The 25,712-nt window shown below is 34.8% G+C and overlaps 1 protein-coding gene across 7 annotated transcripts in view; it reads left to right on the plus strand.

The window, feature by feature from the left end:
- The window catches only part of LOC125076170 (GRB10-interacting GYF protein 2), a 51,855-nt gene extending 26,709 nt beyond the window's left edge, over positions 1–25,146 (plus strand). For 4 of the 7 annotated variants that reach the window (XM_047688162.1, XM_047688161.1, XM_047688163.1 and 1 more), the window contains 12 exons: positions 13,895–14,200; positions 14,448–14,666; positions 15,875–15,955; positions 16,516–16,628; positions 17,269–17,353; positions 17,536–17,736; positions 18,064–18,159; positions 18,388–18,511; positions 19,097–19,270; positions 19,561–19,684; positions 19,791–19,896; positions 20,283–25,146. In XM_047688162.1, coding sequence (XP_047544118.1) covers positions 13,895–14,200; positions 14,448–14,666; positions 15,875–15,955; positions 16,516–16,628; positions 17,269–17,353; positions 17,536–17,736; positions 18,064–18,159; positions 18,388–18,511; positions 19,097–19,270; positions 19,561–19,684; positions 19,791–19,896; positions 20,283–20,399 — 1,746 coding nt within the window. In that variant the 3' untranslated portion in view covers positions 20,400–25,146. The remainder of the gene's footprint in view (positions 1–13,894; positions 14,201–14,447; positions 14,667–15,874; positions 15,956–16,515; positions 16,629–17,268; positions 17,354–17,535; positions 17,737–18,063; positions 18,160–18,387; positions 18,512–19,096; positions 19,271–19,560; positions 19,685–19,790; positions 19,897–20,282) is intronic. The other 3 variants (XM_047688167.1, XM_047688165.1, XM_047688164.1) reach the window with 3 other exon arrangements.
- Positions 25,147–25,712: the final 566 nt, after the last annotated feature.

Below are 25,712 nucleotides of genomic sequence, written 5' to 3' on the forward strand. Positions count from 1 at the left end.
TGTAACAAAAACGTCGATTCTCATATAACAGAACGCTTCCCACAACTAAAAGGAATCATGAACAACATAAAAACATTGCAAATTAACTTATCATAAATGTTTAGAGATTGGATACAATGTAGCTAATAGTGGTACAATTGCCTGATGCCTTAGTTAACCCTTACGATGTGTAGACCTAGTACCTCTTAATGTGCAGCCTCCTTCATACACACATGAATCATACAATTAACAGCGGCTAACTCGACGAAACCTAACCCAACCTAACCCGTCTATACAAAAGATTACACAGGGGGTACCTTAGTCAAGTAGGCTCTATAATACTATAAGCGCTTCGTCATTTCTCACACGCTAAATGTAAATAATCGTATCCGCGCGCCGTACGAATCGTGTCGTCTTTGTACGAATATATTTTTCCTGCATGAAAATCGACGTCGTAACGAAACTTTAACGATAGTGCATGACCAATGTTGTGTGTTGACGGTACATAAGTACGATGTATAAGAAGAAGATTCAGTTATTATTTAATTTAAAAACGTAAATTAAAAGATAACCTTACAAATGCCAAGGATATTTGAAATCATTTTTGTAGTAGCCCAGTAAGCTTGAAAATAATTGACACGGCTAATAATACGAGCAAATAATCTAATATATTAGTAAAATGATTTTGTTACATCCGTTAGCTCGATCAATTGAAAATTTGCGTAAACTTTAGGCCCCGGTTCGCCCGCCCGCACCGGATCCACGGGTGCAATTTATTAATAAGGAAAATGATCTTGATATACGACTACATGTACTCAGGAATAATGTAGCTCTCTAAAAGTTAAAACTTTTAGTATTGGCTCTGACGATACAAATGAACAAATATTACCTCTCTATAATATTTGTGTACTGCATACAAAATTTCAAACGAAAGCCATATAGAACTCAATATAGTAACGTAACGAATTAGTTTAACTTCCAATAATCCACGATAAGTGGTCGTCACGTGTCACGCTTCAAACGGGACCAATGATAAATATTACAGCTGAATATTTTAAAGTTGATAATGTGTTTTTTATACAAGAATGATGTAAAGACATTTTGTTCCAAGTGCTTTACTGTGTTTGGTAAACTTGCGAGAACATACGTTGCTTTATCCCACAGTATTAAATAATTATAGATGTATATTTATTTAAGAATATAATACACACGAGATTGGTTAGTAACATTTTACTCAGAGAAATTCTATTATAAATCAAATATTGTGATTGAGAAGGATTTCAATAAGTATTGCACTGTGACAAATGTAAATGTAGTATTTAATAAATTCGTTAGGTAGGAAACGCCGGACCGTTCACTTTGATGCAGGATTTAATAAACAGTTTTCAGTGAAACAGAAATTCGGCTAAAAACCTCAAAGCCACGGCGGACGCATTGATTTTTCGTTGTCGTCCCTCGGGTCTGAACGAAAAAATTGATATTTAAAAGTAACTAGGTTTCCGCTGCATCTGATATTTGCGACGCGTGTCGTTTGAAAATGAACACGAGTAACTTTTTTCGTTTTATATTTTCCAATACCGCTTATAGTTACTATTTGTGTGTTTAATCACAAAAAATTTTACCCCTTCTCCAAGGGGGTGAAGGAAGGTAATAGAGCTGCTTGACAATCGCAAGTTAAAAGTTTCACCTACACATTATCTAGAAACCTGCTTTCTCGGGTTGGACTGTTTGATTTATCTATTACGACTACCGTTTTATATTCGTTATGAAGAGCAGTTCCGCGAGTAAATAAAACAATTGAATGTAACGAGATGCAATCTCTGTTATTGTTTAACTTAGCGGGGAGCTAACTGTATAATTGACTAATCCCCACTGAGGCGTAGTGCACGCCCGTGGACTTAATATTCAGCCTTATGGTTCACGTGTTACGGTTCAAAATACAATTAGGAATACAGTTATATTTACATCAAACATCTTAAATTATGTAACGTAGTTTATTGGAAATAATCAAATACATTTGATCTCAATACAATTGTTCGCAAGGATTTCCAGATCTGTTGAGAACATATGTATCTTATTTATGTTATATATTTCAAATGTAGTAATGTTCAGGAACGTAGGCATCGTAAGCATTCGACGTTGATGTTGGATATTGAGCGAGCACGTCTCAACAAAGACAACACTCAACAATGTGCGGGATGTGCACAAAGAGCTGCAATTTTCTCGGTGTCAATCAACTATTGTTACCTTTGTTGAGATATCAATTTTCATATCGTTCCAATTTTAAATTATCTCGGTAGTTGACAATAGCTTGTAATTTACATTTTAACCTGAAAAAGCATAAAAATACTTATGTTTTAAACTATAGTCCTTACGGCTTCTTACAAATATTAACCTTTGAATGTATTAAATATGCGACTAGTATTTTTGCTTCGTAAAGAAACAGTAAATTTAACGGAACATTATGATCTCACAAACATGATTGACTAAATTAATGAAAATTTTTAATTAGCCATTAACGGTAAAAATATAGTTCCTCGCTGTAATATTTGACAGGTCTCAATAAATCGAACAAAATCTGGGAGTCTTGGAATGAATACCCACGTTTGGCTTTTGCATGGTTTGATGATCTTCGGCTTTCTGTATATTGTACTTCCATATCAACTGTCAGTTTTTATGAAAGAAAATATGATTATAATATACGCGCTTGATTTTTGACTAGCTTTGGATCCTTTCAATTGAGTTTTCAGTTTATAATTTTTATCGGTCAATAATATTTAGTTTTCATTTAAATTTCAGTCAAGTATTATTGAATATAAAAGGATTTTCGGATAATTTTATTTCGAACAACTCGCAACAAAATATTTAAAGATGAATACTGACAGTGAATACGTGTTTTCCTCGATTTTCAAACTGTCGGCGAACTAATATGTACCTTCCTGCATGATTTGTCAAATCGATAGAAATGTGTTTGGTCATATGCTATACGACCTTGTACGATATCGAAAGTAAAAAAATGGTATATGACCAAATTATATTAAAATATTTCTATTAACAATACGCGGATAGCTCGATGATAGACGATTTGTCTAAACTTTACTCCTGGAATGCCTCTAAACCAATCGAAATCTTAGCTTTATAAATATTCATGATTCCTTCTGCTGCTTTTATACGCTTCATAAATTGCAACCTTATTTATAATTTTATTTATTTTTTTATGTGATTTTACGAATTCGCTTATTGCAAAGCAATGTTCGCTTGTCTGTCTATGTGCCTTGCGAGAAGAGCTTCGACGAGAGGGCATGCAAGACTTTGCCTCCCTTCACCGATTATATTCGTATTTGTCCGGATTTGATTTGATGAGAACGTTTCGTGTTATTTTTAATTCTAGAAAATATTATAAATATCATAAATGCCATAGTTTTTATTTATGTTTTTGACGGACGGTTTTATTACTTACTTGCGTACATTATATTAAAGCTTTCGTCCATTTTTTTTCAATTGTAATGACTATTATTAATATTCGTAATTTATGAAATGAATATTCTAAGATAAGATACCGCTACGATAGTGGAAATCGTCAACGTGAGTGGATAGGATACTCGCCTAGCGACTGATTTGGAAAAGATTACTTTTTAAATTATTTAAAAAATACAATCGGATAATTTGAATTTTGGAAATATTTCTCCAAATGAGGTTTTTCGTTTTAATAAATTGAAGATTAAAATTGTTTCGTGTGCCAAATAATTTTGGACTAATATTTGAGTTCTTTCTTTAGAATTATTTTAGTTCTCATTAAAACTATTTTTCTGAAACGTAACTTTATTAGTTGGTACTTCAAATATGAACACGTCATTTCATACAAATGCTTGTCTTATTGTACAAGTATTGAAAAACTAAATGACCGAAAAAAAAACCTTTTTCCCATTTTCTTTAGATACCTTTTACCGACCAAAAGAAAAAGCAGAAAATCGATCTAAACTTCTATAAATTCTTAACATGCAAATGATAACACTAAAATCTTTACTAGTTTTACCTAAAATGAATAAATCAACAATCTTTAAGCTTCCGCCGCTTGGTCTATTTTATGAACGCAAAGTTATTTACTTTTTAACTGATACTTTATTTTGACAAACACCGTTTATAGACATGCCAACACTTACTACGAGAACATAAAAAAGCCACGAGGTGTTGACATGATACGACGAAGCTCTTGTTTTGTTTTCTTGTCTTGTTTTTTTTTTTTCGATCGATTAATCTGAAACCCAGCTAAGCGTCATCATGTGTCCGCCTCGCTCACGGCGTAAAATAATTACCGACCACGATACGAGACGACACCGTTAATAACATCCAATATTCGATTTATGGCGACACTTCGAGCTGACACGTCGCCGCAATTAATACACGTCGGTCCTCTCGATACTAACATCAATTCTGTCTATGAATCGGTTTGCCGTGCATAAACAAGTCGAGAGGTTGGGAGTCTAGATAAAATTATTCACTTAAATCCGGACTCATCGTAGCAATACTTTCTAAAATTTGCGCGTTCTTTGATAATATACTTTAATTATATTTTTACTAATATCTTTCACTGTTTATTAATATTATGATGCATCGACAATAACAGTGATATTACAATTTATGTAATAATTTTATTAATATCCATTGAAACTTTTCTAATATAATAAGCTATCGTGACATTTGTAACCACCCTAAGTTACAGATAACGTGCCTCATGCAGTTCTGTAGTATTATTATGCCGTCGAAAAGTTATGGCGAACGTCGTCGATGTCTTAATCTTTAAAATTGGTGGAAAACCTTTCGAAAAACACGTTATCGTAAGCCTTACGTGTTTTAAAAATATAAATATGGTACAACTAAAATGCCAGGGCAAGAATTCTTGATAATGAGTCTTTTTTATGATTATTCTACGTCGCTCTATTCGTAAACGTAATTTCAGTTCCTTTGGTGGAATTAAATTATCGTAAAACGAAGGATTTTTTTTAAAGAATACGCGTACTCCTCACGTATTTGCCTTTTTTAACTCTGATTTTCAATTTTCGAAACAAAAACCAATGAGCTCTTTTAGATCATTCCCGGCAATTTGCGGAGGCCAAGTATTTTTTAACGATCCCTAGACTCTATAAATACGATTACGATAATTTCAGAAGCAGGAGATAATGTGAGATATATATGAAATGTATACGTTAAACCATGTCATATAAAAAAATATATAAATTTAATGATTTAAGAGGGACGTTTGACATTTTCCGAATTTGTTTAAAAAAATCTTATAAACCACATACGACAAAGTTTACATTAACTTTAAATAAATGATTTAAGGCACGGTCGGAATATATCAATGAAATGAAATCAGAATGAAACGAAAATAAGGCAATGAAGTGGTTCACATTATTTGTGTCCTCGAATAAAAATATATTTTTACATTAGAAAGCTTCATAGTTCATGATTCCTTTTTGGAACTTTGTGTTGAATGTAATGAATTAGTAAATTAAAACATGAACTAATCATAGCCCTCGCTAATATCAAGATATGAAAGTGATTTGACGATATATTGAACTTTAATGAGAAAATAATTTGTTATAATATTCTGTATATTACCAATTATTAACTTTCAGGATGAATAAGCTTCTCACGGGCCTCTTCGTTAGTGGACAAACATAACATATTTATATATATTTTTGTTTTCAATTGTTAAACATAAGTAGCTTTATATAATAATTTTGATTATATATTCCTTCACAGTTGACCTGTGACAATGTTATCTTTGAATTACTGCTAAGTATTTTGTGTATCAGTTAATACCGCATTGATTTTGGTTATGATTAAGTTTTGGCTTTCGGTAAATACCTCCGTTTATATATTGTAGTCAGTCGGATCTCGATGTTCCGATCGTTTTCATGTAAATATACATTGATTATCGGTATTTCCAGTAGCTGAAAGCAGTAGTGGTTAACGTGTTAGTTTATTAGGACTTCAACTTTTTTTTACTGTTATATCTTGTTTTTTGAATGTGTAGGCTTAGTGTTCGGCTATCGTTAGCGATGAGCCGGCTGCAAAAATCTCACATTTCGTTACTTTCCCTTATATAGTCGGTGAAATTTTCAATATAATATTTAACGTTAGTATGTTAGGTTACACAGTAGTAGAGCCGCAGCTTTATAAAATCTCGGCCTTTACTTTTCTTCATTTACTGATAATGATGTTTCTTCTGACTGTTTAGGCTTAGTGTGTTAGGTTAACTATAGCGATGAGTCGACTGTATAGGTTGTCAATTTATTTACTTTGCTTCTATTTCTTAACGTTTACACTTCATGTGTTAGACCCATACTAATGAGCCATTATAGAGTTTATAAAAGCTCGGCCTTCGCTAATTTTCTTCATTATTTTTGAATGTATAGGCTTAATGTGTCAGTTATTTATAGCGAGGTACCGGCCGTAAAGGCCATTCATTTCGCTACTCTACTTCATGTTATCGGTGAAGTTTTCATAGTAGCACTGAGTTGGCGTTCGCCATTTCACGATACTTCTTATTTTTAAAGGGTAGATTTAATGATTTAGGATATCGATAGCGATGTCGGTTATAAAAGCCATACATTTCCTCTACTTTTCTTCATATAATCGATACAAATTTCATTATCTAAATGTGTAGAATTTAATGTTAGTATTACGTTATAATATAGTAGATATATTAGTGATGTGCCGGTGATCCAAAACAGGAATTTCACTATCTTGCACAGCATTAACGAAGGTGTTAATTAAATTAATCAAAAATGCTGCAAGATCATATTGATTTTTAGTTAAGTTTCCTAATCATTGGGAGCGTGAAACTTATTTTTGTTTTATCAATATTTGATTATGTTATATCAAAATTCAATGATAACAAAGAGTATTGTCGAATAATTTTATTTTAAATATAAATTTAAAAAGGCGTCTTACTGGCCGATTAGAATGCAATATGTTAATGTTACCGTTAGTTATGTATCACACAAGGATAGGTTATATACTAATAAGTATCGGATAAGGTATATTTATAAGTTAACATATTTCATTGTCGGTGAATTAATTCACTCCCTGCTATTTTATAAAACACTCCAACAGCTGATATATAAATACTACGACCTATTCGTTGCACCTAAACGATTGACAGTAGAGGTTCTGGTGCTGTTCCTACTTTTCCATGTATTTAATATACGTTTGATGTAAAGGTAGTGTTTTGAGATGGAATTGTATGACGAAAAGTCGTTTGTGTAAGATGTACAATACTATTAAATTATTTATTTTATTTTGGGAACTCACTTATGGAAACGAATTCATAACGATTTCAGTCCTGATTAAGTCCTAATAAGAATATTATGAGTGCTTAAATTTATTAATCAAATAACATATTTGGAATGTACTCTTTGGAGATTTTGTGATCACACAAATATTCTACACTTTATTAAACGTCCTATCATTCGTAGAGCATTTTGGTAGATTCAGTTCCAATTAGAATTCTATCTATTTGTCGTGTCCTCCAAGACATTCCTCAGGTGACAATATGGGTGAGCGCTGCACGACAATGACTCGTAAGAAACGCTTAACGCGAAGTACACGTTAAGCAACTATATCTTATATTATTCAATGGTTCGTTCAAAAATGAACGGCTGGTGTCATAAATTGTAATCGTAGGAACTGATTTCGATAAAAAAATAGTTCTTTTTTTTTTTTTGAATACAGTAAAAATAACAAGTTTGATTCCTACAAACAATTAGCACGATTCCATATTCCATTCGATCTAAAAATGCAATTTGTTAAAAAAACTATGTATTTTATTTTATTGTAAACCATCAATATCAGAATTGTTTATACAATTCCAGTTCAAAAACTCACCTGAATATTGTACACTGCGCTCAGCTCATTTTGATACATTAGCGAATTGACATCAAACGGCTAGTTTTGAGATCCGGCACGTCACTTGGTTTATTTGTTCCTTATCTTATTATTACTATATATAATAGATGTACTTTACAAAGTACGATAAGCATACACATACCTACTTAATGTTAGAAGACAAATAGTTTCTCTATTTCCATTATATTAAGTTTGATTGATCTTATCTTTTGGCTGTTAATAAAGACTGAATTAGTGCGATATGGAAATGTGAATGTATTGAGTTGGATAAGGCAGGGTACAAAAATTAACAAGTCGATCTTACCAAGTTACCAAAGTGTGAAATTAAGATGATTGGATAGGTTTAATGGATTTTTTACATATCTTTTTTTTTCGTTATGGGTGTTCTTTTATCAACCGGAACTGCGGCTTCCGTTGTGTTTGTAACATCTTTTTTGTATAAGTTTACCTGTTATCATCTTTAATAAGTTTTGTTTAAAATCTAATTAATAAAGTTTATGGAGAAACACGTCTTAATTTTTATTATGTTATCGAACTGGTTTATGTAATTCCTAAAATATGTATACGTTTTGATTTACGCAATAATACAAAAAAGTCATCCCCCTCCTCTCAATTAAGGATACAAGGCAAGGACATTTCCCAATCCTAAAGGTATCTGCGACTGCAGACCCGTCACGTCCTCAGCAATATCTGTCGAATAACAGAGACTCAATGTCCAATAAAAGTTCTGTATGCAGACAGCAACAATTGAAACACTATAAATCTATCTTTTAATGTAAAACCCTGAAGGACTGGATGCAGTAAAGATAAATATTTAGACACAATCTACACCTTGAACTGCTTCGTAACAGAGTAATTGCAGCTTTAACAATAATTACAGCTGTCGGTACTTTATTATTCGATCACTACAAACGATATTTCCTCATTTTATTCTTATAAAAATATATATTAAAGGTATAATGAGTCCACACCCTATTCGATATAGTTACACACTGCTTGGCTTTCTTGTCTTAAAACACTAATTCATATTGACAATTTTCACTTAATTCATATATTTACATGTAAGTTATAAATCAATTATTATATTTTATAATATATTATGCTTGTAAGTTTGCGAGCTACAGATTATAAACAAATGTTTCTAATTATACATAGCTTATGTCCTGTAAGATTTATTTCTTAATAGGTAACTAGTTATTATTAAAAAAAAAAATTACATTGATTGGGAAGTACTGTAGGCTGTATGAATCAAACATCATCCCTAAGCTGCAAGTTTACGTTAGCCTAACTAGCAAACCAGAGGTCAATTCATATAAAATATTTTCAGTTTATCGCATCCGAGTTGAAACGGAATCGCTGGTATTTAGTTTTCCTGCTTTTTATTCTACTAATACACTTCAGTTGAGGTTCGGTTTAAGCGGAATAGAATTGCAACGTATATATTAGATGGTTTGGTTACCAGTTACGATTCAACAAAGGTTTACTTTAGTGAGGTGTAGTACCGAGAAGATCTGGTGATGAAATACTTCATGCGTGTGAAACAGGCATGTGACATCCTAATTGAGCATGGACTGAGCCGCAGGCTCGGTTATTACATTATTCACATCGATCGGACCGCGGTGTGCAGAAATGTACTGACTAAAACTTAACCTTTTTAAATTACATATGCATATGTAACTAGTTATATACGTATGTAATTTTCAGATATATAATGTATATTTTTTAATGTTGGTATCTTTTAAATCACGACATTTAACAGTGCTTCTGTTGGTTGCTACACTTCTGCACAAAACGGTCTAATCTTGGTTATACGTTTTAAACGAAGTCTAAAATAAATATATTTTCTTGTTAATGCTGTAAAGCATTTTCAAATAAAAATAAATAATGAAAGTGCTGGCAAGGTTAAAGTTGACACACAAGGGTTTATATATACACAATAATATATAATATTAAACGAACAAAAATTGTTATCTATATCAAATACTGTTCTGAGTATAGGCGCACCTTAAGTTATTGGCGTTTTAATAAAATAAACAATAAATATAATCTCAATCGTATTTTTGTGTTGTCGTTACTGTTAGTCGTCTCAAACACACAATAAGACATCTTGTAAGCATGTGCGGCATTCACTCACACGAATGGTCGCCGATAATTTAACCTGGAGGGGCGCGCCTTCGGGCGACCTTTTCATATTGCGTTACGAATTGCAGGAAAAAACGACACACCCAATAAGTAACGATGGCGTCTTTTCATATAGTATTTTAGCAACAATTTGATAAAAATAAATGGAGTAGTGATAAAATTAGGTACTGTACGTACACTGTTACGGCGCCTGGGCACTACAAGTAGGGTTCCCCAGTGCTCTAACATAACAGTATGTGAAATTGTATATAAATGTACACGTAGCAAAATTTGAGGATATAATTGTAAGCATCGTTGGTGTCAGATGCGATGGTGATAGATGCGAGACAGTTTGAATGTACAAATATATTTCAATGTATATTACATACCCGCAACAAGTGGGTAGTTGTTAATCGGATTAGTGACTGGGATACACGACGGACGATGCATAAGGGCTCATTCACAGATCGATGAATCATTTTCTCTTCCTGCGCCCAAAGTATTACTTTTTCTACTATTTTATATTTGAAATACTGACGTAACGTATTTACACGCTCACGAACCTTAAATTCTTATAATTACGATAAAATTCAACAGTCTGGTATTAAATAATAATCAAAAAATCTATTCGTCGTTATTTTGAACAAATATTAACAACTATTTTTTTTTAGAAACGTCATAATTTATAAGCAATGACAATAAATATAAAACACAATTCAATAAAATAAAAATAAAAACCGAAGCGCTACTGTGTCTTAATTAATGAAGAAATTTAATTAAAAGTTTAATGTGTACAATTATACCCTTTGATACAACTTCAAACATATGTTAGAATTAATAATTTCCGAGAAAAACCTCGCCGATTCACTCACACACGCACAGTGTCATAGTATAATCTAAGTACTTACAGCGACGCACATGCACGTTCGTCGTGACAAAATAGACGCATATATTTAATATCTAATCGGATATGATAGATTAATCCTCACACGTCGGCGGTCTAAGGGATTGTTTATTCCAGGAACGTGTCCAGTGTGGTTACGGTTATTTGCATAAAGAAGAATTAAGTCTATGATTTTTATATAAAAATGATATCGCATCGAGAGTAGGTAATCTGTTACCGTAATTTGAACGTAATAACGGCTTATATAAATAAGCCATTATTACGTTCAAATTACATTTTATTAGAATATGTTCGTTTGTGTTATTTTAGTTTTCAACTGAACACTGACTTGCACTTGATTTAAATACATCAATATACTTAGGGCTTACGACTAGGTTTACATTAGAGGTTATACCGTTGGAGTTGCTTTCAGTACGGTTAATACATGTATTTTTTTATTGTGTTCATATTTATAGAAGTTATATAATGTGATAAATATTATCATTTAAGCAATCTTACACGATATCGATGTTGGTAATATAATACAAAATTTGTGCTCAAGTACATTAAAGAGAATATACGTTTAATTTTCCTGTGATAAAGTTAGTTTGGTATCTAAAAAATACCATTTACTAATATAAACCTTAGGTACATCATAAAAAACCTAAAAAGCTGCAACGATCGTTGTCAAGGCGATTATTTGAAGGAAAAATCATAACAATTTCCTCGATAAAAGAAACACTGGGCTTTAATAAACACTCCCTACCCCGGGGTTCTAACCGACACTAAGTAGCTATCTTTCTACCTTACATCATCAATAATTCTTCTTAATAATTTAAAGTGCTTCTACTTTATTCTCTTGAGGCGGTTTCCCGGACAGGCTACTTATAAAGGCATTGTTGCTAATAGTTTATGTTATTTTTTATATATTCTGAATTAACTGTAGACAGCTTTATCGAATTGCAATTCAGAAGTAAAATTCTTCGAATATTACGAAGCAAGTTAAACTAATATATTTTATATAATTTATTAAGGCATTCTCATGTTATATATGGGTATTTAGTTTTGCCATTTTTTTTTCCATAAAGAAATGATCTAAGTTATAGTTTGCGGACAAAGGTTCTTGAACATATTATGTTAATACACACACATTAGGTATACCTTTATGACTTATTTGTACCATTTACTTAATTAATTAACCTCGTGAAATTGAAAATAACGCAACTGTAAAAAAAAATGAGCGTTTCAGTTCTAATAATAACTTGATCTTCTTATGAATTCTCCAGCAGCTTCTATTGATTTGCGTGTATCGTCAGACGCCGCACCGAACTACCTGAAATTAGATGAGAAAATATATTCATAATGCGTAATAATATAAATTAATTAATGATTATTTTATTATTGAAGCAAAGATGCATCTCGAATACGCGGATCAAAATTTTCGAATAATTGACTGCTCGCCGAACATTGTACATTCTTTAATAAGTATTATTAATTAGCACTGTTCTACCGAGTATCGATAGTTGTTCAACTTTGTTATTTAAGTTAAATAATGTTTATCGATTAAACGTTATTTTCGTTAACAGTGTGATATTTTGCAATGCGCCATATTAATTCAGTAAAAGAAAACCTTCTCATTATATTTTAACGCCAAAGTAATAAAAATAGGGGGAAAGTGTTATGAATAAAGACTCGTCACATATATAAAGTCATTAATAAAGTAATCGAAAAATTGTTTCCAGTGTTTATTTAATTTTCATAAACGTAATTACTTTCGGTATTTGTGACCGTTAATATATTGAGACACAAGAGTCACGTAGGAATTCACTTCACTTTGAATATAAGATGAAAGTGGTTACCGAGATTATTAATATTTGAATCGATCGAATCTAATGAAATGACCTTACCTCGATGATGTTGACATATACGGTCATGTACCCGGGCTCGGCGCACTCAGCGCACTCGGCCGGCGCGCGGCGGTCCGGAGGTGAGACGTGTGTCCGCGTCGATGAGCGGGCGGCGAGTAGGGATGCGCTCGCAACCAGCCTCCGTCAAATAAATATGCGTATTGTTTTAAAAAACGTCGATGCAAACCTCAGTCTCCGCTTTTAGCATTGTTGCAATGTAACACTTTATTTAATATCAAGTTGACGTAATTATATTTCATCGCGGACTTTCTGAGTATTAGCGCCTTGTTTATTGCTTTACGTGAAAGTTTAAACCGATTCAAATGATAAAATCTATTAATGTTCAAATATCAGCCACGTTGCTTCTCGCATTTAACTAAACGACTGGACTATGGCGTCTCCTTACTACCCACTGCACTTAACCACCACGCTGCACTAAAGAGGGCTGATGGATACTCGTAGCTGATCGTCAAACGAAAGGTCATGCATATCGCGCAACCTCGATTAGAATTAACGTGTTCTAACAGTTGGGCGAGCGAAATGCTGATTTTTATCATAATACGAACGCTTGTTCTTTTAATTTAATATTAAAATAATGTGACTGCATTTGGCTGTGAATTTGATAAGGATTTTATACGCAGCGACACACGACCCGGTGCTGTCACTTTACACGTTCGTTAAGTTCAACGTGTAACACAGAATAGCTTTTAAAAATCTTTGAACGAAATAATAGTGTTTTCATTCAGTTCCGTTCAGCGAGTAGTCCGACACAATCGCCTCACGTTGACGTTGTAATATCCATTTTGTCGTTATTTTATTAAGTGACTAACAAAAAAATACAAATTGTAATGTTTTCAATCTTTTCAATGAAACTTTCCGTAACAAATCTAGTGCCGAGTTTAGTTTCCTTCAACGCTTTTAAAATTCTTGCACTTATCACTCACGCATTTTCATAAACACGTGAATCGTTTTCATTTAGGAAGTCATGACTCCTTTAATACGTAATAACAGGTAATAATTATCAGTTATATGAAATACATATATAGGTAAATACTATAAGGTTTTATAATAATGTGCCCGTGTCTTACAGCCGTCCTCTGCGATATCGTCCAACTCGTTACTGCCAGAGGAGATAGCCAAGGAGATGAAAACCGAGGATCAAATTCTAGCTCAACTCAGGGCTTCGCAAAACTTACCCACCCCTCCGACTGCGCCCTTCCTGACCGACAGCACCGCGACCACGACTTCAACGTCTTTGACTATGAACACTACGAATGATGGGTTTTCAACCGTAATCGCTACTCCTGACCTGGAAAAGTTGCAGAAGTTGCTGCAGAATGACACTGTCACGACACCCGCCCCCACCAGTGACGCGAAAGACGCCGAAGATGTCGAGGTAAGTCTTTTCAAGTCTGTAATACAATTCTAGACTGTTTATCACTGTTAAAAATGCTGGATTTTTTTTTAGGAATTTAATTAAATGCGTTTCTTAAGATTTAAAAATCTCATTTCAAAGTCAATTAAAGTAATGATTGTAAAATAACTGGTTTCTTAATATTAATATAACAATGAACTATGTATTTGTATGTCAGGTTAAATCCTTCGGGGTAGATTCTGTGATTAAGTTGTATATGAACTTATAGGTTACTTCGTCTAAACCGACTAAGGCTGAAGCCACCTCTGAAACGCCAGTGAAATCGGCACCAACCAAAACGCCATCGGAAAAATCAAAACAAGCTAAAAGTGACACAGACAAATCTGCTAAAGCCAAGGACGTTACCAAAACTAAGAATAAAAAGACCAAAGAAGAAAAGAAAGAAGATAATGACGCAAAGAACAAAGAAGAGGAAAGCAAGTCCGAGGTTAGTAGATACCGATTTAATGTACACTATGTTCACAGGTGACAAAAAATACAAGATTAATTTTCGGTATTCCAGGAATTACAATTTATATCAATATTAATATTATATTTATTAAATGCTCGAATGCATTTAAAATATTTTTCGTAAGCCTTTGAAACTTATAAAGTATACATATTTATATTTTTATAAAATTTTATGTAAGAGGTTTACGATGAATATAACAGAATGAACGATTGAAAGGTTCATAACATGTATCTTTTGCTGAAATTATTTTTAAAATTTGTTATATTTTAATTTTTGTATAGTTCAGAATAATGCTTAATATGTCTTCGGAGTGGGGACGGCAATAGCCCAACAGACTAGCACAGACTAGCACCTGACTTTCACATCACTAGCTCTTACGCCGTTAAGTTTTTGACTCGTTGCGCTTACTGTATATACGCTGAGCGTGTATTTTGTGTCGATCACATCTCGCTTATGATACAGACACAGATAACTTTCGTTACGCTCCTAGTTTATCTCAGTAGTAGTTGAAGGAAAAAATTAGTTGGTTACCGGGAATCTATTCGGTGTCCGCTCAACAAGATGAAGCTTTTAGAGCACACAGTCGATGTCCACTTGATATGTTTCGCTCAAGTTTTAATTATACTATGTGTGAATGCGTGCAACCTCACCGATGATTGCGAGTTCAAACCCAGGCAAGCATCACTGAATTTTCGTGTGCTTAATTTGTGTTTATAATTCATCCCGTGCTCGGCGGTGAAGGAAAACATCGTGAGGAAACCTGCATGTGTCTAATTTTAACGAAATGCTGCCACATGTGTATCCACCAGCCAGCATTGGAGCAGCGTGGTGGAATATGCTCCAAATCTTCTCCTCAAAAGGAGAGGAGGCCTTAGCCCAGCAGTGGGAAAATTAAAGGCTGTTATTGTAATGCAAAAAAATGTGTGAATGCGTACAATTATTGATAATGATGTCGCCCCGGCCGACCTCGGTCACGCCGGCGACGTCATTAGAATAGCCAGGTAGACAGGATCGCTACATACGTGTGTGGCGCTGTGACGCGACCGGATATAGTTCGGGCGTTTTATATATACCTACATCAGGTAAACGTCGGAGTAAATGGTTAGCGCCGACCGCCGACACATGTGCTGTGAGAAATATTAACCATTCCTTACATCGTCTTATATTATGATATTTTTTTACAGAAAGCATCGGTTGAATCTTCACCGACGAAGAACAAAAAAGAAGAGAAACAAAGTAAAAAAGAACTAGAAAAGGAGAAGAAGGTGAGATTTCTTTTATATTACTTTAACAAAAATCCGTTTGTTTTGCAAACGCAACCTTTCAAGAATTGCGTGTCTGCCACCAAGTGTAGTACATATATCCGCTTGGAATGGTGTATCTTCAAGATGATGATATGTGGTTTGATTAGGTGTTATTCCTTAAGTCCAACTCCTGGAGTAGACGTAAAACCAAGAATGTGGCAAAACGCGAGAGTTGAGTTCATCATACATAGCGGCAAGCTAATGGTCAGGCATGTCACTGGCATGCTTAGATCTTATCTATCTCTTGAAAACAGATTCGTAACTGATTATGGATTTAAATCCAAGCTTTCCAATGAATTTACATGTTCTAAATTTGTGTTTATAATATTCACCTCGACCTTGGTGCTGAAAACCTGGATGTATCTAAGTTATATGCTCGCATATAAATATGAAATGAAACCCCTAATAATATAAGTGTCAATATTGACACGCTACCGACTAATTGTAAGGAGCGTTTATGACAAATCTTTGTATTTTTGAAGGGTTTAATTTATTGATTCGCTGTTTTAATATTCGCACAGGAGTGGATTAAAGAAGGCTTCACAATTGTTAAAGCTCCCGAGAAGGGTAATAATAAAGAGTCCAAGAAGAAGGCCGAAGAGACCAAGGCGGCCGAGGACGTTGAAAAGAAAAAGTGAGTACACATTAATTTATTACAGCTAGTGATTACCATACTCAATATCGAAGCCTTATATTACAAATATTTAATTAACACCGATGTGAAAGATAGGAAAAACATCTGAAGGCAAAAGAATCGGCTGAAGGAACTCTATTTGTCTGTTCAGCAAACAACAATCATCACACAAACACGAGAGGTGAAGATAAACTTCTCACGCCAACTTCCAACACACACAACCTTCCAACTCCGAAAAATATATCTTTCCAGATGTGTTGCTTTAATAAGATTTCGTGGTTTTTTGTTTGAAAACTATCTAATAATGCTTTTTTTAAATAAAAAAAAAATAACAAAAACATTGTATAGATGTGATTGATAAACGCCTGAAACCCGTACAATACATTAAAATTGCACATAATTGCTGATTGACTAAGCATTTCATGTGTACAAGAGAATTATTAAACTACAGAGTTTCTTGGCGATTTTTCTTCGTAGATTCAACACCCTGAATCGAGGGTAGCTCGACATTCCGTTTAATCATCTAATATCATGACGGAATAAGAACTATTTTGATCTTTTTTATTTCAATTCAATATAATGTATATGGTAGACAACAAAGCTATTTCAATTTCTAGTCAATAAAATCACACAACAACAGTTCTCATTCTAGGAAAGAAGAAGAGAAGGTGGTCGTTAAAGAAGAGGAAAGAAGGAAGATGACAGAATTAACAAAGAAACAGCAGGTCAGATGGTTTGCTTAAAACATTTAAAAATGGACGTTATTTAAAAATAATACAGTCGATAGTGAATTCTACACGTCATTTTTAAACGTCCGCAATTATATGCGTTAGATTATATTTAGCTAAAATCTAATGTACTAACCACTGGGCGTTCGTATTTAATTATTTTTTTTTCTCAAAAACAGCGACAAATACTTGATTCACTCTCGAAGAAAGCCCCGTGGTCCGCAACGCAGGCTGCAACCACGAAGGATGGGATCAATCTCGCCGAGATACAGCGCCTAGAGAGGGAGAAGAAACTGGAACAGATAAAGGAGCAGCAACACATGATGCAGCTGATCGCTCAGCAGCAGGCCGAGGCGCTCGCGAGGGAACAGGTCATAAATGTATGTATTACATTTTTATAACGAGCATCTATTTATTGGTCATCCTGTTCGCTTATCTGGCTGCAGCTTAAGTTTATTTGCGACTTTTTAGTTTGGATGTATATGTTCACACATCTGAAATGTATAAGATTTAAAATAAATTAAAGCGTTAGTAGTTGTTTTTTTGTTTTAAATAATTTAATAAAAAATATACGTAGTTAAAAGCAACGTACATATGCTCTACATGATAATTGATAAAGTATATAATCGTTGAAAGTTATAATTTGATTTGCTACGCTTTGCTTCACGCCGCCATTTATGAAAAGTACGATACAAAATTTCTTTTAGAGTTTGCTCAATTCGCAGGATTCGCAAACGAATCTGCCCTGGAGTAAGAAGAAGTCGAGCAACACCGGGTCCGGTCAGAGTCTAGCTGAGATACAGGTGATGACGAAGTTACTTTCTAGCGTCACATTGATTATAATTTTCATCAAGATTTATAAAAATAACGCTATATTTGTTTTTTTTTACCAGATTTATTGAATTTTACAGCGGATTATTATGTAAATTAGTTAATTTAAGTGAGTCCGCGCGACAGGCACAACGGATGTAACATATCAGTAGCTGACACCTATGTAAAAACTCCTAGCTAAACCCCAACCAAATAATTAGGCGGAAACCAGACGGCAATCGGCCGCAGCCCAGGCAGCTGCTGCGGCTCACGCCATTGAGGAGGCCCAAGCGCTCCCTCCGCCTCCGCCCAACCACGCGCCGTGGGGTAACTCACATAATGGTGGTAAGTCATCTCACCTCAAATTTATTTAAGTTATACTTGCATGCCACCGAGAAATTCGTCCGCTAAACGGCAATAACGGATAACAACAATACTAAGTGTGTCCGGTTTGAACGGTGAGTGAGCCAGTATAACTACAGGCGCCAGGGACATAACATCTAAGGTCGCAGGGTTCGTGTGTAAGCGACAGAAGGAATGCTTAATATTTCTTACAGTGTAATGTCTTTGGGCAAAGATGACCACGTACCATTGGTCCCTCCGCCTATATTACAAAAATCAAGAAAGTAAAACCACGGGCTAAATGTATTCGATACACATTATTTAATTTATTTACAAAATAATACAATTTACTTGAAATGCATATAGTCTTATATTTTATGATTCGCTTGTGTTTATCTCATTTATTTGAGGGCGATTATTGTTCAGATAAAGAGAGATACAGTATATTTCATAGACTCCATGCTCCTTGCGAATGCTGTAATGGTGACCTAATTTCCTGCATACGTATAGTGTTCATTGGTCCGTCAGATTGGTCGACTGTATCATACTCAGCTGGAATACACAGGATATAGTAAAAATAATTTGCAGGTGGTTTCTGGGATACGCAACCTAACTCTTCGAAGCCGGAGAAGCCCCAAGAGCCGAAACCGGAGAAGAAGAAGAAGGTTGTCGTCTACGCTCCAAAGAAGGAGACCTCTCCGGTAGCCGAGTTCGAAGCATGGTGCAGCAACGTGCTGACCTCGTGGAGCTCGAAGATTGACGGTTAGTTAAATATAAAAAGACAAAGATATATATTCTATTTTTATTATATATGAAGGAGATTTGCGCTGTCCCAAGACCAAGAGACCAAAAGCTTCACTCACATAATGGAACACACACTGACAGAAACACAATTCAATCTATCAGTCGGCTTTGTAACAAAATACATGTCCTTCTTATATTTTTTACAATTGACGTCTCACCACTGACAACCTGTAAACATTATTTAAATTACAGTTAATTAATTATAAATATGTGTTCGAGAATACTTGAATAGCAAATTATTTTTCCAGTGCCGACGTTCGTGGGCTTCCTCAAGGACATAGAGTCGCCGTACGAGGTGAAGGACTACGTCAAGTGCTATCTCGGCGAATCGAAGGACGCCAATGATTTTGCTCGACAGTTCCTCGAGAGAAGGTAAGTCATCACACGAATAAAACGTACTCTCATACTTTGATCGTTATAAACAGATCTTCGCAAGTTCATATAATAATGCATATTATTTTTTTTGCCTACTCTGAAGATCTAAGTTGCTCCGCGTGGGAATGGTGACGCCCTCGGACGACCTTTGCTCCCCCGCCATGGCCGTCAATCCGCGAGCCTCGCTCTCCGACTACCAGGAGGTGAAGGTCGGGACTCTTATCGCATAATGAGTCTTTTTTTATTCTTTTTTTATTATTTACTTTAAGTTTGACACACACGTACACAAACACGCGTCCAATAAAACAAAATCATTATTTTTACATTAAAAGCAATCAATATAGTCACCAATAAGACCAATTATAAGCTACCGAATAGACACGAGACGTCTGTCTGTTGTATGACATTACGTTTAATGTTTTCTATTTCGATCCAATTTGAGGACTATTATTTAAGAATAAATACTATTTAAGTAGATGAGACACTGTTCTTTTGTTAAGTTCGTTTTTGATTGACATTATTTTAAGTGAACTAAATTATATACATAAAAACAATACAGGCACATTCTGTAAATACCCGCTCCAACCTATTCCAGGGCAAGGGGAAGAAGTCGAAAAAAAATAAAATGCTCAAAGTCGACGCTCGTATCCTCGGCTTTTCCGTGACAGCCGCCGAGGACAGGATCAACGTCGGCGACATTGACACCGTATGAGACGACGACTAAATTGACTACTCGCCATGTGATATCACCCGGAGGTATTTAATTAATGCACTATAAATTAAAAACGCTTACGGTCTCACGACGCCCGGTGGTATCCACCGGACCTTGGTACCGTACGCGTAGACATTTTTATAAAAACGTTTTCGACGTCAATTCGGTAGAAAATACCTTCGGATTTAGATCTCTGTCCGTATATAGCTGAGAACAAAAGTCATATTGTATTTCCCGTGTTTTATCGCCGATCCGTCGGCGGCACAGCGAGCGACGAGTGCACGCCGTGCACGGTATGGGTCCTCAGTGTTAAGATGCATCGTATAGTCCACATTGTACACCTAGTATTGTGTCCCAATCGTTTGCAACGGTTGGAGTTATTCAATTATGTAACTTATATACTTAAAATAGAATTCAATTCGCTCTGAATTTGATCGCGGTTCAAAATTGCCATCGTATTCGTTATTTAAGTGTCTCACAACAAAGCGGGTTGTGCTACATGAAACGAGTTAAATCAAATTATATACATGAACTTTTTAAATATAATTAATCTGTAGTTTTAATCGATGTCCGTGAATTGAATTCCCGTGCAATGTAACGTGCTGCATACATGTATAAATAATTAGCCCTTAGTTTGTTGTATACACTATCGCATTTTTTAAACGATGAAAAAAAATAACGTATTTTATTTGGAGTTGAAGTAGTTTTTGCAAATATGTATATTATCACAAAATTTTATTTTAACATGAATGTATACGGTTAAGAGTACACTTGTATAATGTCAATATAGCAGTATTTAACACTCGTTGCCCGTCGGCAATACGGCACTGTACCGAGACGCCGCGGGCGACGCCCTCTGTTTTAAAGCACGCTTTTTTTTAGTGATAAAACATTTGTTAACCATTCAATAAAACATTATTATTATCTCTACTAAAATATTAACAAAATCTTTCATTAATAAAAATAAATATATAAAGAAAATTATCTCCCTGACGACATAAAGTGCTTATCGCGGCGTACTGCGCACCGCACGTCTTTACGCACAGCCGGCGGCAGCGAGTCTTGGACACTGCTCTAGTAATATTCTTAACCGTCAGTAACTGTTGTGAACGTATATAATAATATGTGCAATTTTATTACGCAATTAATTTATATAGTATCAATAAATTTATTTTATTTGTATAATAATTCATGACAGATTTAATTAACCACGTACATGTAATGATTTCGTCCTTTATAGTGTATTAATTGTCGTTTATCCTGCGATTTGTCTCTAAACGTCGGCCGAATCGGACATATTTTTGTGCTTATATCGAATTGTTTTATACAGGTTTGATATAAATTCGACTTTACATCAAAGTAATTAAATTCAGAACAAATTTTACAATGTTCTCGATTTTATTGATCGATTTATGAAAAAAATTAAATAAAAAAATGAAAGTTTGTTGATCATTAAATCTCACAAAAATATTTCTGTAATTTAAATACTAAATTATATTTAGCCTGTGCCGAAAAAAGAAGTTATAGAGATAAACAAACTTTAGATTTAGACGTATTCGATGCTATTTTGTAATAGATCTGGTATATTGTGCAACACACAGCTCTTGTTATCAATATTTTACTTAACTACATATATATTTAATTATTATATAAAATGTATAACTTTTACTTTGAAATCAAAGTTCTTTAGGGACTTTTCAACATAAAAAGCTATTTTAGAATCCATATTGAATATCATAGATATCAGATAAATTAATTCGCGTCATATTGTTTGTTTATCTTAAGTTTCGCGGTCGACGTAGGCTATAGAACTGTCATCTTGGAGACGTTTAGAGATGTTTAATGTTTATATGTAGATAGATTTAACTGAACGCCCACCCTACACGTGTTTTGTGTTTTGTTACGATACCTATCGACTGATTATTTTCTTAATGTTTGTATACTCTTGTTACATTCACTTTGAACACTTATTTATTTTTACTGATCGAACAATTCGGTCTGTTTTAATGCCATTTGTATCGTGAGCTTTTTTTTAAAAAAAACGAATGTGTTCTGCATTGGAACAGTATTATGAAATAAGGTCCTGCTTCCAAACGAGGACTTAATCCAGCAGTGGCTAATTTTAAGTCAAGATAACTTATTTAAATATACAATTTTTATTATTTACAAGTAAACCTATCGTTCAGATATTAAGATCTGCAGTTTCATAGGTTTCGAGATTATACTTATTAATAACTAAATAAGTGTTCCCGGTGGTGCGCGGTTTACCAGAAAATGATCAGTCGACGCTTCAATATTTGCGTCAGTAGCGACCTCGCCGAGTGAGGGCTTTCAATCTCAAGTCAATTGCATACAATTTATTTCCGACGCTGAATGCCTACATAGCGTAACAAATCAAATCAATGCCCGAATACGGTTTCGTGACCGTCTCTGTTTTTAGATATTTTTTAATGTATAAGGCAAATCTTTGTGTTTTTTTATGTGTATGTGTTTAATAAACATTTGATTATAATCTGTAACCGTTTGTACACACCATGCTTCATTTCCTGAGCGTGTTTAGTGTATCGGTATACATGGTGTTTATATTGTAGTGAGTGTATCGAGTCACAGGCGGACTGTCGCAATATTAATCTTAAGCTAAGTGCACACGATGCGTATCTTTCGAATCGTATACGTGTTCGTTTCCCATGTAATGAAAAGATACATCTTGTTTGCATTTACGAAATTCAACCTTTTCCACGTCTATATAAAGTTCAATTTATGAATATCAAAGTTTTAATAAAACATTGATCGGCTTCGTGAAAGTGTTTGTCGAATTGAATAATACAACGCCTAAATGTGGGAAGGCTGAATGATAGGTACCTATATGAATTTACATTAAAGTAGAACAATTATTTATATACGGAACTCGAGTAGTTGGTTCATAATTTTTATATTATACGATGTTTGTAACTTGAGACCTGTAACTCAGACTAGATGTAGTTTTGTAAACTAAACGGAAACATAACATTTGTCTTTTCTAAGTAACGGATATGTGAATCGTAATTTTAAGCGTTTGAATTTTGTAAATGATTTGTTTTAGAATCGTTATTTGTATAATGAGTGGAAACTCCAACTATAAATGATTTCGATTTAATATATTATACCGTATTCGATGTGGAATTAAATTCTTGAACGAGTATAGAAATTGTGTCAATGTTTGTGTTGGTGACGACGTTCCTGACCCGACTGTTATCGCATCGTATAAACACGCGAACACTTGCTGCCGAATCCTCGAGTTTTCATTTCAAACGCATATTACTTTCACAGATTCAAAATTTCATCTGACTAATAAATTTTTCCGATCGATAATTTTCCTCGCAGTGTGTATTGACACGATTCGACAAAAACTTCGTCACAGACAAAAATAACGGTTCGATCAGGAGCGTCCTTTGCAATACTCATATCAACATGTACGCATTCGCGGGGAATAGTTTCCGGTTTGCATCCAAAACTATCGGACTGTCGGTATTTAGTAGTAAAACTCGGTTGAAAGGATATTGCGTGATAATTTATAATGACTTATTAATATATTTCGAGTGCCTTTCCGCTTGCCGAAGCGTTGGTGTGTGTTAAACACTCGCAGTCTCGTCGCTACCGATAAACGATGGACAAACACGAAACGTACCAAACAATTTTGGCGCAGTTTTTGAAAATACTACGTCACCTTCTTACTTAATTTGATTTGATTCGTGTCATCAGTCGATGAGTTGGCCGTCATCACACGTTACGACGAAACATTAATTATTCGTACACTAGATGCTGCCAATAAATTACTCAACGGGGAAGTTTGCGGGCCTGGAATCAATGATACGCTTGTAAACATTTGCAATGCGTAAGCAACGGTTCCCAAACTATTCCAAGGACGTGCAAATGTTGCGCAAACTATAGTTTTTGCTGCAACGCATTTCTCGCTAAACGCGCCGCACTTTCCCGAGTTGGACTCGCCGATGGTTTATTCGAAACGATTTCAAATTTTACATTATTACTCGGTTATGAAATTATATTTTATTGTTTTGGCGCCAGTGTCGTTTTCTCAAACCGCGCCACAAATTCACAGTTTCGTCGCGACTAAATCGGGATCGTTTTCAGTTTCAAAACGATTGTGAGTAGTATAACAGATGCCGATGTGTCACGACTAACATACCAAAACACAAAATCGCTAGATACAATTAACATTAAGCTCTCCGCGCGGTCCGATAGTTCACGTAGACGTTTCGTATTTCACTGTGTTCAATATTATAACGTAATCGGCCGAGCTGTTTAATGTAATGGTCACACTTATGCCAACGAGCGAAGCGAATGACACCGAACGAGGGCGTCATTCTGGGTTATTTACGGTTTCAGGATGGAGACGTTGCCTCCATACGTTTCTAAAGAGATTTTCATAGGTTCCGAGACAAATGAGCGACTTCGACGAGTGACTACGTCTCCGTTGAGGTACTCGTGTGTCAAAGCAGTTTCAGTTTGATGAATATCGGACTCATTCGAGGGAATTGAACGTCGCTTTGTCGTTTCGCTCCGCTCGCCGTGTCCTGTGTTAATATAATTAATCACGTATATAATTAAAGTATATCAGTGTACGCTAATTATAAACTATATTAATGAGCATGTGAACTAATGAATGTTAATTGTTTCGATTTTATTGTATCATTATGTTTTAAAGACGTGTAAATATGATTTTAGAATTAAAATAAAATAATTGATCACTGTACCTGTATTGTCATTATTTTAATAGCACCCGTTTTGTTTAATTATACTTCGAGCCATGTGATGGGATTCGAGCCTGAGTCAAGACAAAATATTTCGTATCCAAATTGTCTAAAATGTAAGACGGCAAACCTTATCAGAGTTAAATCAAAAATTTTCAGATTAATTACAAACTCCGTTACAATATGTTTTGTAATTTATTAACCTTTTTTTTTTTTTTCGCTGGAAAAACGCGTTACGCGTTTCCCCCACGTGGAAGTGGGGGGGTATGTGGGACTCGCCGGTGCCCAAGATGTTAGCGGCACACCGGAATACCCACTAAAAAACCAGCGGTACCCTCTCCGTCTCATCGGTAGGCGCCACGGGATCGCTTTCGCATACTACCGTGACGCCCTGACGGTCGGCCCACCTATGCGGGCCTCCAATTCCTAGGGGGGATTCCCGGGGTACTGAGAACCCTCCTAGCTCCTGTGGCGCCTATTGAGGCGGGGGGAGAAGGTGCGCGTAGCGTTGTTTCCTCCTCCCCGGTCTTCTTCGGCGGATCGGGTCTGCAGCAGCGTCCAC

Source organism: Vanessa atalanta, chromosome Z (assembly GCF_905147765.1).
Source record: "Vanessa atalanta chromosome Z, ilVanAtal1.2, whole genome shotgun sequence".
NCBI lineage: Eukaryota > Metazoa > Arthropoda > Insecta > Lepidoptera > Nymphalidae > Vanessa > Vanessa atalanta.